The sequence below is a fragment of the Phyllosticta capitalensis genome, assembly GCF_038381095.1.
Source record: "Phyllosticta capitalensis strain CBS 128856 chromosome Unknown BKA78scaffold_4, whole genome shotgun sequence".
In the NCBI taxonomy this organism is placed as follows: Eukaryota; Fungi; Ascomycota; class Dothideomycetes; order Botryosphaeriales; family Phyllostictaceae; genus Phyllosticta; species Phyllosticta capitalensis.
In genome coordinates, this window is record NW_027117442.1 from 188895 (window position 1) to 201025 (window position 12131).

General features: G+C 55.0%; 6 protein-coding genes across 6 annotated transcripts; 3 read left to right on the forward strand and 3 right to left on the reverse strand.

The window, feature by feature from the left end:
* Positions 1-218: 218 nt before the first annotated feature.
* On the reverse strand, positions 219-1990 carry BKA78DRAFT_367871 (uncharacterized protein). The gene has a single exon (XM_066892620.1). The coding sequence runs from the start codon at positions 1895-1897 to the stop codon at positions 242-244; it is 1656 nt and encodes a 551-aa protein (XP_066744996.1). The 5' UTR covers positions 1898-1990; the 3' UTR covers positions 219-241.
* An 817-nt stretch (positions 1991-2807) lies between these two features.
* BKA78DRAFT_294308 (uncharacterized protein) lies at positions 2808-4490 on the reverse strand (the record flags this gene model as incomplete). Its single annotated transcript, XM_066886323.1, has 2 exons — positions 2808-3483; positions 3541-4490. The coding sequence occupies 2 exons, from the start codon at positions 4488-4490 to the stop codon at positions 2808-2810; spliced, it is 1626 nt and encodes a 541-aa protein (XP_066744997.1).
* A 527-nt stretch (positions 4491-5017) lies between these two features.
* On the forward strand, positions 5018-5413 carry BKA78DRAFT_249886 (mitochondrial 37S ribosomal protein uS11m; the record flags this gene model as incomplete). The annotated part of the gene is made up of 1 exon (XM_066884512.1): positions 5018-5413. One exon carries the CDS (start codon positions 5018-5020, stop codon positions 5411-5413), a length of 396 nt encoding a protein of 131 aa, XP_066744998.1.
* A 503-nt stretch (positions 5414-5916) lies between these two features.
* Positions 5917-7243, reverse strand: BKA78DRAFT_280539 (PPPDE putative peptidase domain-containing protein; the record flags this gene model as incomplete). The annotated part of the gene is made up of 5 exons (XM_066885616.1): positions 6860-7243; positions 6621-6751; positions 6470-6566; positions 6164-6420; positions 5917-6079 (listed from the first exon to the last, which is right to left on the reverse strand). The coding sequence occupies exons 1-5, from the start codon at positions 6965-6967 to the stop codon at positions 5917-5919; spliced, it is 756 nt and encodes a 251-aa protein (XP_066744999.1). The 5' UTR covers positions 6968-7243.
* Positions 7244-7299: 56 nt separating this feature from the next.
* BKA78DRAFT_265134 (P-loop containing nucleoside triphosphate hydrolase protein) lies at positions 7300-9416 on the forward strand. The gene is made up of 4 exons (XM_066885453.1): positions 7300-7661; positions 7723-8280; positions 8492-8873; positions 8923-9416. Exons 1-4 carry the CDS (start codon positions 7587-7589, stop codon positions 9090-9092), a joined length of 1185 nt encoding a protein of 394 aa, XP_066745000.1. The 5' UTR covers positions 7300-7586; the 3' UTR covers positions 9093-9416.
* Positions 9417-9503: 87 nt separating this feature from the next.
* On the forward strand, positions 9504-12047 carry BKA78DRAFT_294311 (uncharacterized protein; the record flags this gene model as incomplete). The annotated part of the gene is made up of 7 exons (XM_066886324.1): positions 9504-10066; positions 10117-10854; positions 10916-11152; positions 11216-11393; positions 11443-11523; positions 11565-11919; positions 11986-12047. 7 exons carry the CDS (start codon positions 9504-9506, stop codon positions 12045-12047), a joined length of 2214 nt encoding a protein of 737 aa, XP_066745001.1.
* Between the last annotated feature and the right edge of the window lie 84 nt (positions 12048-12131).

Consider the following 12131-nt stretch of genomic DNA (forward strand, 5'->3'; position numbering starts at 1 on the left):
GCCCCGATGCCTTCGCCGGGCTCGTTGGCAGAGGGCCCAAAGTACCCGTGTTGCGGAAGTAGAGAGAGTTATTTGGGTTGTGCGATGAGTACTCATCGAGAGGACAAGAAGGGGAGGTACCACGCCACGCCAACTGAGGTGGGAGCGAGATCCGAGATAGACTTCACTCGTTTTGACTGGGGCTTGTTGTATTAGTAGACCCAGATCGGTCAAATTCGTCTGATCTTGCTCCCGCTGGCTTTCAAAGATGATCTCTAGCAAATTCTGTGATAGCACGGGAAGCCGCCTCTCTCCCAGCTCTTCTCCCCCACACGGTGCCAGCCGTCAACCCGCTTCCGCCAGGGTAGTTGTCGTAGTAAAGGCCACCTAGCATCTCGCCAACAGCGAAGAGACGGTCCATTGGCTTCGAGTCAGATTCGGCCACGACGGCAGCAGTCTCCGGATCCACCGTCAGTCCCCCAAAGGTGAAGGTGATGCCACAAGCAACCTTGACGGCCAAGAACGGCGGCTTGTCCAGCGGCAGTGCCCAGTTTGACTTGGGGATGTCCAGAGCGTCGGACTGGGTGGCCAGACCGTCCTTGACAGCCGGGTCGAATGTGAGGTGTGGATGGTTCTTTCGGTGGGCGTAGACAGCTTCATTGTACTGTTTGACAGTCTGCTCAAAGGCCTCGGGCCGCTCCAAGCCTTCTTCAGCACACTTCGCCGCCAACTCGTCCAGGGAATCGGCTCTGATCTTCTTGACAATCTCGTCTCGATATTCCTCGTCTCTCAACAAACCACTTGTCCTGGCATCCCATACCTGAAAGGCCGTGCCGCCCGGCTGCGCCAAAATCGCCTTGCCGAACCGCGCATATGTGTAGTTTCGAAAGTCTACGCCCTCGTCGACGAACCGCCTCCCCTCTACATTGACCATGAGGCCCAGCGGATACCCCGACTTGGTGAATTCGTTCGTGACCTTTAGGTCGCCGCCTTTCGACGGCGCGTGCGCATCCCATGCCACGGAATGGCAGCCGGACCAGTTGCCAGCTTGCTTGGCGCCCGCGTCACGCATTGCGATCTCGAGCACTTCGCCCGTGTTGTAGGGCGATCCGCGGACGAGGGCAAGGTCCCAGCCGGGGCCGAGGTACTGTGCGCGCATGCGCGGGTTTGCTTCGAAGCCACCAGCCGCGAGAATAACGGCGCCAGCTTTGACGACGACATGGCGGCCCTCGTGCTTCACGACGGCACCCACGACGGCGCCCGTCTGCTCGTCCTTGACAAGCCGCTGCAGCGCAGCTTCGTGCACAACGTCGACGCCGTGGCGTCTTGCCGCCAACTGCAAGTCCTGCACAAGCCCTTTCCCGCCGTCCTGTGTCTTCAGCGCGAGCCCGCCCCAGAATTTGTAGCGCCCATCGACAAGGTACGCCTGCCGGTTATAGCTGAGCTGGAATCGCACTCCCAGGCGCGCGAGCCAGGCGACGGCGGGATAGCTGTCGAAGACGAGGATGCGGGCGAGGGCTGGATCGCAGCGGCCTTGCGTCACGCGCATGAGGTCGGCGTGGAATGCGGCGGGGGAATACGGAGGTAAGTCGATTTCTGCAGCGGTTGGGAGGCCCGGTGTGCTGGACGATGCATCATCGCTGACGGAGGAGTTTGGTTCGCTGGAAGATGGAGCGACGTTGTTGACGATGGGGAGCAGCGCGTCGAGTCCGTCGTGCGCGGTGCGGTAGGCGCCCGCGGTGAAATATGTGTTGCCACCAGCCCACGCGGCTGGGCATTTGTCAATAATAAGCACAGAAGGCCGTTCGGCAGTAGGTGACGAGGAATTCAGATGTTGGGCGGCCGAGATGGCAGCGCTGAGACCGGCATTGCCAGACCCGACGACAAGCACACCGCAGCTTGATGGCAGTGGCATCATGGAGGTTTTGGAGGGCACGGAGGGGTGGGGAGCGAGCAGGCTGCATTTTGAAGCCGATGGCAGAAGTAGACCTGTTCATGATCCTTGTTGTTGTCGAAGAGGGTGTGTTGTTGGAGCGGAGATGCCGCCGATCTTATCGGGGCCCCGCGTTGTGCACGTCATTCAGGGTCCCGAGGTCGGACGTGAAAAGCATCTTTTTAGAATTTTTTACTGCGACGACTCAATGGGAATTGAGTAGCACTAAACGTGCCTGCATACAAAGACAGAGAACGGTCAAACCAGCATTCGTCCTCCGCACCTGTGTTCGGTCTGAAGTGCAACTGATTTCTTCTTCCCCTCACTCGCTTGATGTGGACGCTTCGAGGGGACGGTATAAGTATCGAACACAGAACCGGCCGACGGAATGCTCGCACATTTGTACCCAGGTACACAAAGCATGGAGAAGTGAGCTTCAACGAAAGCGTATCCTTTCATGACAATTATTTTCGTCAAAGTGCCTTCCAGTTGTTGGACACAGACCAAGTCCTCCCAGCCCCAGCCCCGGCCCCGGCGACTGCCACCGAAAAATCCCAGAGATCCAACTAACCAGTTGATACTGCACATGAGTGGGGTGTGTGAGTTTGAGCGCTTTTCCTCTGCGCCATCATAACGTTTGAAAATGAGATCCGTCCACACATCTATACCGCGGCAGAAAAAGATGAAGGGGCGCTTGGTATATGGTACACGCGACTTTTTTGCTTCGTACGCCGGAAATGCCCAGTCGTTGCAAAGAGGATGCCACTTGTCTAGGAAGCATCGAAAAGCGCCCGAAGTTTGAATTTGAGCAGAGAAGAAGAGAAGGGTCGGCAAATGTCATCGCCTCTGACCCACGTTGAAAGATTTGGTAGACATGTAGAGTTACTCCGAGAGTTTAGATGTACTCCCTGGCACTCTTCTGGAGTTCAATCAACCGCCAGCCACGAGTCTCGGGGTTGTTGACGTCCTCCGGGATCCTCGTGACACCAATGGCGTAAGTGACTTGTTGGACCTTGTCCTCCATGCCAGCGGCGAGCTGGCCAGTCTTGGCGTTCTTAAAGGTGTGGACTTCTTGGGTCCTGCAGGTGACGATGAAGACGGGAATCTCACCCGGGTCCAGGAGGCGCGCATTCAAGATTTCCACATTGCGAATGTCGAGGATGCGGCCGTCCGACTTCATGCCAGCCGTAGTGTACTGCTGCATGAGGGCAGCGTAAACCTGGTACTGAGCAGCACTCAACCAGAGCTTCAGCACCTCAACGTCGCCCTTGACGTAAGCATCCAAGACTTCGGGCAAAATGTACTCGCGCATCTCGGTCAGGAAGGGTTCGAGCTGGAACGTTGGGTCCATTTCCTTGAACTTCTTGATGACCATGGCAGTCTCGTTTTCGGCAAAGAAGCCAGCGATGCTGTCGGAAATGGAGCGGGCGGTGCTGATCAGAGGATTCTCGGACTCGCGGTAGGTGGACTTCATGGCGAAGACGGATTGCATGAGACGGCTGTTTTCACGGAAGTCGGCCCAGGACTGCTTCCAGGCGGCGTCCTTGTGGAGAGTGACGTTGGTGCCAGCGCTGTTGTCGGGTTAGTTTGATGGTCTCAACATTGACGAGAACCAAGGATGTACGTACTTGGGGTCTTCCTCCATCTTCTCCGTCACCCTAGGCTTTCCGCTCTTCCGCTCTCGCTCCTCCCTCTTCTTCCGTCTCTCCTCCTTCTCCACCCATCCGCCATATTTTGAAGAGCTTCCGTCATCAATCACATCCTTCACGTTCTTGTACGCCTCAGTCTCCCGCACAGGTCTGGTGATCTTCTCCAGACCCTTGCCGGTGACTGTTGCGCCCTTCCTGATTACCCTCACGGGGGCAGTGTCCCAAGTCCACGCCGCACTCTGTCCAATGGCAGATCCTGTGGTCTTCAGAACCTTGGCAGTCGTGCTGGATGCAGTCTCGGTAGCCTTGGAGTAGGCTGACCGCGCACGCTTGACATTCTCGTTCTGGGTAAAGTCTTCGACGCCGGCGGCCAGTTGCTTTGTTGACTCGTTCCACTCCTTCGAGGCCTTGAACTCGGTCTTGAGGGTTTCCGCAAAGACTTGCCACGGTGTCTTGTCACCGTGAGGCGGAGGTGGAGGAGGAGCTTCCTCCTTCTTTTTGTTTTTTGCCTCTTCGCCCTCGCCTTCTCCCTCGCCTTCTCCCTCAGCCTTTTTCTCGCCGCCCTCCGAGCTCTCTTTCTTGTCCTCCCTTGGTTCTTCAGCCTTGGCACCCTCTTCAGATGATGGTGCCGACTCCTTGGTTTTTTGTTCCTGGCTCAGAGAAGAGCCTGCGTGGAAGTGTCTTGCGTAGAGAGCAGATGATCGTAGGAGGATGTCTTGTGGCTCGAGATGGGTTCGGAGAAAGGGTATCGAAGATGCGGATGAGGATTGACGGGGCAAGCTGGTACGCTGCGATGCGAGGACTGCAGAGGATAACTGTCGACGACACGCAGCCCGACTGTAGGCGGAAATCTGTGATGAAGCCGGCAGTGAACCGCGGGCAAACCCTCCAACTCGCGCGCCAACGGCGCTGCCGACGAACGCTTTCATTCTAGAAGCGCTACGACGAGTGCAGTGACCAGAGAGATGTGAAAGAAAGCGGAGCTGCGGGAGGAACGAAAAAAGTAGGAATTTGTTGGGCGGCGTCAAGTTGGATGACCTCGTCGCAAAGGCCGAACCGGAGGTGAAGCAGAAAACTAAATTCCGAAAATCTGCCGAAGACTTCCTGGACCAGTCGCATGCGACCCGTTCGAGATGCCCTTCTGCCACCAATACCTCACACCATGCAATCTACACGACAAGGCCTGCGGGCCGCCAGCTACCTGATACGACCGGCTTCCTCGATATGTCGAACTTCAATTGCATTCGCGTCGCCCGTCTCCGCTTCCGTCTACAGCCACAAGTCCCTCTCCACGACAGCGCGCATACTCCAATCCAAAATGGACCATGATCCTCAGTTCAGTGAGGCCATCGCCAACCTCGCCAAGGCCATACCTTCAAAACCTGCGCACGAAACCGCCAACTACATGGGCAAAGTCGTCGGGGGTCAATTCAATCAAAAAGGGCTCCAGAGGACCATGTTTGGGCAAGAGACAGCGCCCGAGCCACACCACCTGCACGTCGTGTGCTCCAAGCACAACACGCACATCACGCTCACGAAGCCGGACCGCAACCCCATCATCAGCGTCTCTGCAGGCAACTTGGGTTTCCGGAAACACCACCGCAGCTCTTTCGACGCGGCGTACCAGCTCGGCGCCTGGGTGCTCACCCAGATTCAGGAAAGAGGCCTCCACCAGGACCTGCGCCAGCTCGAGGTCGTCTTTCGGGGCTTTGGAGACGGCAGGGAGGCGGTCAGAAAGGTCATCATGGGCAGTGAGGGAATGAGCATTCGGTCGAAGATTGTCAAGGTCTCGGACGCTACCAAGTTGAAGTTTGGAGGTACCAGGAGCAAGAAGCCTAGGAGATTGGGTTGAAAGTCTCGTGAGGCTGGGGTTCGGAGTAGGAGGATGACCATGGGCGGACGTGGTAAAGGATCAATGCTGATGGGAGCAATCGCGATGCGGATAATCGCAAGATTCAGAGGGTAAAAAGCCATATGTCATGACACAAGTGGTCCGCTTGAAGACTAAATACAAAACCTCAACGCCAGACTTCCTGTCCACTGTAGCACGTCTTCTAGAAGCTAACATGCAAATGCTTCACATGTCCAACGCGCTCGACGCCGTATCTATCATATCCATCATTGCTCATGTACAGACCACCATAGTCGACATGTATGTTGAAGCTGTATAAATGTGCTCCGAGGTATCCGCAAAAATAATCCACAGGCATGCCGCATGCACCATTGCCTAAGATTGAAGGTGCTCCAGTGAGGAAATAGGAACAAGCAGAACAAAGATACAGCTCCCCGAGCCCGGAAGGCATTGCGGGGAGCTTTGTGGGATCCAGATCATTTTTGGGAGGACGATCAATAAGATCAGAGGCCCTTGCTCGGCACTGGTGCCATTTCGCTGGGGGGCATTTGGCGACCACTGGTGTCTCTTCCATTGGCGAGCATCCTCTCTGATCCGGTCCATGATTCCGATGCCAATGAGCGCCGACTCCCAGGCGTGTTGCTCCGGGTCCGGGACCTGTCCTGGCTGGTCTCGCGGTCGGTGTAGTAGCCGCGGGGCTCCTGTGACTCACTGGTCGCTAGGTGCAAAGTGCTACTTCGACAGCTCGACGATTGACTTCCGCGCAACATGGCTGCGCGTTCGTCTTGTTCGTCATCATCCACGAGCTCGCCGTCGGCTGTGTCGTGGTCTGGCGGGGCAATCCATTCGCGCGGTACGACACACGGAAGAGCTACGCCGATTGCGGCAGCACGATTGAGCCAGCCAGGCGCAGGGCTTGCTGTCAAGGCCTCGCAAAGATATGAAGTAAAGTGGTTGCAGTTGAATGTGAGCAGGTTGTAAGCTGTACCTTGGAATTTTTCAGAGGCCTATTGAGAAGGTTAGCCATCTGTTCAAAGGGCTGGTTGTTGAACTAACATCTTTGATGACGGCTGTCAATTCCTCCTCGGACAAGAATGAGAAGCCTTGCAGCACTTCAGTTCTGAAGGTTCCGCCTGGCGGCTCCATACGCGGCCTAGAGCAAAGTCAATTGCGTTTTAGATGGGAAAGACAGCACATTAGCGCCGACCTTGTCCAATAGACTCCTGTGGTAGCACGGCGGTCATGACCGCCGTATGCGTACTCTTTGTCTTTGATGACCACGCCAGAGTGTAGCAGCCCGCTGCCCAAGGTCCACAGGACAGAAGAGAACTTGCCAGGCTGTAACAGCAGTTAGTCGATCGTTCTTCTGAAATAGGAAAGGCTAACGCAACGCATTGATGCTCGTAGATTGATCAACGGCGCGTGTTACCACTGAAAGCTGCTCACGGGAAGGAGGTCGTAGACGTTGATTCTGATTTCCGTCTTTTGGACAGACAACGTGGAGCGGTGCGAAGCGCCCGACTTGCGCGACGACTTGGGTTTCGACTGGGACATGGCCGTTGGAGTAGCAGTCGGCGGTTCTTTCGGTGGGGACGCGGCGCACGACCAGAGATTTAGGCGGACGATGCAGCGATGGCCAGCAGCCGCATGGAGACGAGAAGATGTCGGCGTAGGCGCGTTGAAGCTGTTTGTTGTTGGGTGAAAGGATAGGTGAGAATCTCAGGCAAGGCGCCGGGTTAGGTTAAGGCTGTTCATGGCATTGGCTAGCGCTCACTGGGACCGGGGAAGTCCTTGGTGGTTATTCAGGGCAGATACACGTGATGCCAATGCAAGCCCGGCGATGACGTTGGACCGTCGCCGGAGCGGAGGAATAGCTTCGGAGGACGAATTTTGCACACTGCACCCCACCAACGCCCTGCTGGCCATTCTCCCTCATCATCAACCTTTTCCTCCTCATCCATCACTCATCTGCTTCATCTTTGGAGAGACTTTTGGTAGTCGTCTCCAGCGTCCTTCGGGCAAGATTCCTCCATCCACCCCCAACCACCTCTTCAATTCCTTGATACCCAATCTATCGCGGGTCGCTCTCAACAAGGCCGGCTCATCTCCACCCCGCGTCCACTGCTTCGTCTTCACCTTCTCCCGCTCCTACGCAAGCAGCAAGAAGAAAAAGATGCCCCCCAAGAAGGCGCAACCCGAGCAAAAGGTGCTGCTGGGCAGGCCCGGCAACAACCTCAAGTCCGGCATCGTATGTAGGCAGCCTCACCCCCGCGTTGCTGCTCAAAGTTCTTACCCTGACAGTGATTTAGGTCGGCCTTGCCAACGTCGGCAAGTCTACGCTCTTCCAGGCCATTACCAAATGCCACCTTGGTAACCCCGCCAACTTTCCCTATGCCACCATCGAGCCCGAAGAGTCTCGCGTCATTGTCCCCGACGAGCGCTTCGACTGGTTGTGCAACCACTACAAGCCCAAGTCCGAGGTTCCCGCCCACTTGACCATCTACGACATTGCTGGTCTGACCCGTGGTGCTTCGACCGGTGCCGGTCTGGGTAACGCCTTCTTGTCGCACATTCGCGCCGTCGACGCCATCTTCCAGGTCGTCCGATGCTTCGATGATGCCGAGATCATTCACGTCGAGGGTGATGTCGACCCCGTCCGTGACTTGGACATCATCAGCGAGGAGCTGCGCATCAAGGACATTGAGTTTGTCGAGAAGGCTCACGAGGGCTACGTGAAGCAGACCCGGAGAGGTGGTCAGTCCTTGGAGATGAAGAAGCTCAAGGAAGAACAGACGACTGTTGAGAAGGTCCTTGAGCTCCTCAAGTCTGGCAAGGATGTCCGCAAGGGCACCTGGTCCCCCAAGGAGGTAAGTCACTACGAATTTTTCACTTCTCTTCCTTTGCTCTTATGATGAACAAGGGCTCTGCCCGATATAATCCCAGCTCTTCGAAAGCCTCACCTAAAAACAACGCTTCGAGGTCTTTGTGAGAAGACGTCCCGTCTGATTTAGCTATTCACCTGCTCCATTTGCGACACCAAAGCTTCCAAGTCTTGTACAATGCTAATGCAAGCTTCAGGTTGAGACAATCAACACCCTCTTCCTTCTTACCGCCAAGCCCGTCGTCTACCTCGTCAACTTGAGCGAGAGGGACTACATTCGCAAGAAGAACAAGCACCTTCCCAAGATTGCCGAGTGGGTCAAGGAGCACGCCACTGGTGACCCCATCATTCCCATCTCCATCTGCCTCGAAGAGCGTCTCTCTCGTTTCGAGACCCAGGCGGAGGTTGACGAGGAGTGCAAGAACATTGGTGCTACGTCTGCTCTGCCCAAGACCATCGTCACCATGCGTAAGGCGTTGAACTTGGGCTCGTTCTTCACCACCGGTACCGACGAGGTCAGGCAATGGACCATCCGCAACGGCACCAAGGCCCCTCAGGCTGCCGGTGTCATTCACGGTGGTAAGTAATGATGTGCAACCTAGATCGGCTTGTTTCTAACGATCGACAGACTTTGAAAAGACCTTCATTCAGGCCGTTGTTTACAACTTCAACATCCTCAAGGAGTTGGGTGACGAAGCAACCGTCAAGGCCCAGGGTAAGATTATGACCAAGGGCAAGGACTACGTCGTTGAGGACGGAGACATCCTCCTCATCAAGGCTGGTGCTGCCAAGTCGTAATTCAGTCAATGAAACGCCTTGAAAAAGGCTAGCTGATGAGACATGCTGGAGTTGAAGGAGGGCAATTGCTTATACCCGGACGATGCCACTTGAAAGCGATGGCGTCGCGGGACACGACTGGGAAAAAAGTCATCAGATCCAACTAGTGAAAAAACAACATGCAATCAATGAAGAATAAGAAAATTGATGTCTTGCTCCATTGGTTCAAACACTGCATGTGCAAATGCCAGCTCATCCGGCATGCTTGGCTGAAGAAAAGTCATTGCCTATGAGGCTCATCAAAATGCGGGGACACCTGGCACCACTTTGCTAGCCCCGAAACTGTCTCGGTCAAACGTTGTTGCGGCAAAAGAGATCGTGACAATGCCGTGAGCGAGCTGAAGCATTAAAGCAGCGGCAGAAATTCCGATGATGGATTCCATTCATCCAGGGCAGCAGTCACCGCCTTCTCTCCGTTCGCTGCAGCCGGCGATACTGCATCATTTTCACCACACCCAAGAAGACCAAGCCCTTGGATCCGTTCAGGCACTTGCAGCAGCCGCCGGAGCGTTTGGCTTGCATCCTGCTGACCAAACCTCATTATTACAGCAAGGCTTTCTCAGCCAAGTGTCTGACCCTTCTCGCTCTCTTCGGCAACCGGGCGCATACGTCGACCAACATGGCCGTCCGTCGTCTCATTTGGACACCATTTCAAATTTGCAACAGCAAAGTTTCCTGCCAACAGCGCCAAATGTAACTCAATTCGGTTTTGGTCCAGCACAGAGCCAACCTTTTGGCTTGGGAAATTTTGCGAGACCGCAAGCCTCTGAACATGTGCAGATTCAGGAGCCAGGGCCTACCGCTGGGGACGAAGCTGATGCCAATGCTGCCAAAGATGACAATCACCCCAACCCTGTACCCAACCCACCTGGCCTCGCAGCATGGCGCGACAGGCTTTTCTACCTTGATGAGACAATTGTCATGACCGAAGACCAGTATGTTGGCAAAATCCATTCAGCCATGCCTAACCTCATCTTCCTATCAGATTCAAGACCTACTGGCCGCATGTTGACAATGTCTATTCGCATCGCTCGACGCAGCGATACAAGCGAAAGCCATTCGTCTCGCACTACTGGGACTGCCGTCTCAAAGGACGTCCACCGGGAACTCCCAAGTCGGATGATCCCAACAAGAAGAAACGCAAACGCGTCGCGCGTGAGCGCGATCTCTGCGATGTCAAGGTCAAGATTACTGAATACGAGCCCGGAGCTGCAACTCCAGATTCAGTGGGCAATTTGACTGAGCAGGTCTCAAATCTTGCGTCCTCTACTAGCCTCGATTCTGTTGATCTTGGCCCTGTTGGCCCTGGTCAACAGAACCAGCAGTGGCCATTTTCAGCCAGGATGAGTCTTTCGCCTTTCCAAGGCAAGATATTTACTATACAGCGTGTGAATGGCAACGGAGCCAATGGCAAGGTCGATGGAAATCCTGGTCCACATCGGCACAGTCTTCAAGATAGCGACAGGATCAAGAAGAATAGTGTGGTGCGGTGGGTGCAGAAGAACGAGAAATCGAAACGAAAACCGCAAGAGGTACAGATTCCCATCATTTCCATCTCCATGCATTTTCACCCTATCAGCATTGCACCAAATGTCTTGCCTGCGCCGCTTTTTGCTCACGTGAACGCTACTGCTTATTGCGTCATCGTACTTTCAACTTCCAGAGATCCCGTCATTATTTCCAACTTCAATCGACATCGCTCTCATGATCAAACAATCCCGCTGTCTTTTTCTGTCTTGCAGAGTGTTTTCAGCACCTAGATATCCACACTTGCCCACCACCAGACTGAAGCACAGAACCCTCTGCTTTCATCGCCAAGCAGTCTCGCTTTCCCATTCCAGTCTATCGAAAGCACATCTTCACCGCTTCAGTACAATGGCTGATGCAAAAGATCAACAACAGTCCCAAACAAAGCAAGATGACAAGAAAAGTTACCACACCAAAGCCACTGGCAAGGCTTTGGCCACGGTCAAAAGACACTCGACCAACGACGAGCTCAAGTTGTTTGGAAGTTGCTTCTGGTACGTCGTGCAGGGCATCTGCACCTCTCTGCGTACGCTGGCCGGCTAACGAGTCTCTGCCAGTCCATTTGTCCAACGTGTGTGGATTTCATTGGAGTACAAAAAGATCCCGTACCAATACATCGAGGTGGATCCGTACAAAAAACCGCAGTCTCTGCTCGAGGTGAATCCGCGTGGGCTAGTCCCCGCGCTTCGCCACGGGGACTGGGGTTGCTACGAAAGCACCGTGTTGATGGAATACGTGAGTTGACCGCCGGGACGCAGGAGAGCAACGAGCTAATACACAACAGCTGGAAGATCTCCATGTTGGCAAAGCCCTGATGCCTCCAGACCCAAAGGCTCGGGCGTACTGTCGGCTTTGGAGTGATCATGTACGAATCCAGCCTCAGACTTTGCCACTCCAGCTAAACAGAGCCAACAGGTCAACCGCCACATCATACCCGTCTTCTATCGCTTCCTGCAAGAGCAAGACACGGCCAAGCAAATCGAGCACGCGGCCGAGCTCAAAGACCAGATCAGCAAGCTAGTCGACGCAGCCGACCCCGTCGGGCCCTTCTTCCTCGGCAGTGACATCTCCTACGTCGACATCCAGTTCGCACCGTGGATCGTCCGCCTCAACCGCGTCTTGAAGCCGTATCGCGGGTGGCCGGAGCCCGAGCCGGGCAGCCGCTGGGGCAAGCTGGTGGATGCGGTTGAGCGGCATGAGAGCGTACAGGCGACCATGAGTACGGATGAGCTGTATTTGGATAGTTACGAGAGATACGCAGGTGAGTAGAAAGCCTTTATGTGATTGGTGGAGTAGGGGGAACGAGTGCTGACGCCGCGGTGTGCAGAGAATCGCCCAAACACATCGCAGCTTGCCAATGCGGTAAATTCTGGGCGAGGCCTTCCTTGAGCTGCTGGGTCTGGTCATATGGTTGCTCGGGTAAGGAGTGGGCAACGCGAACAAAAAGCTTGTGCTTCTTTCCTATTTTCTTTA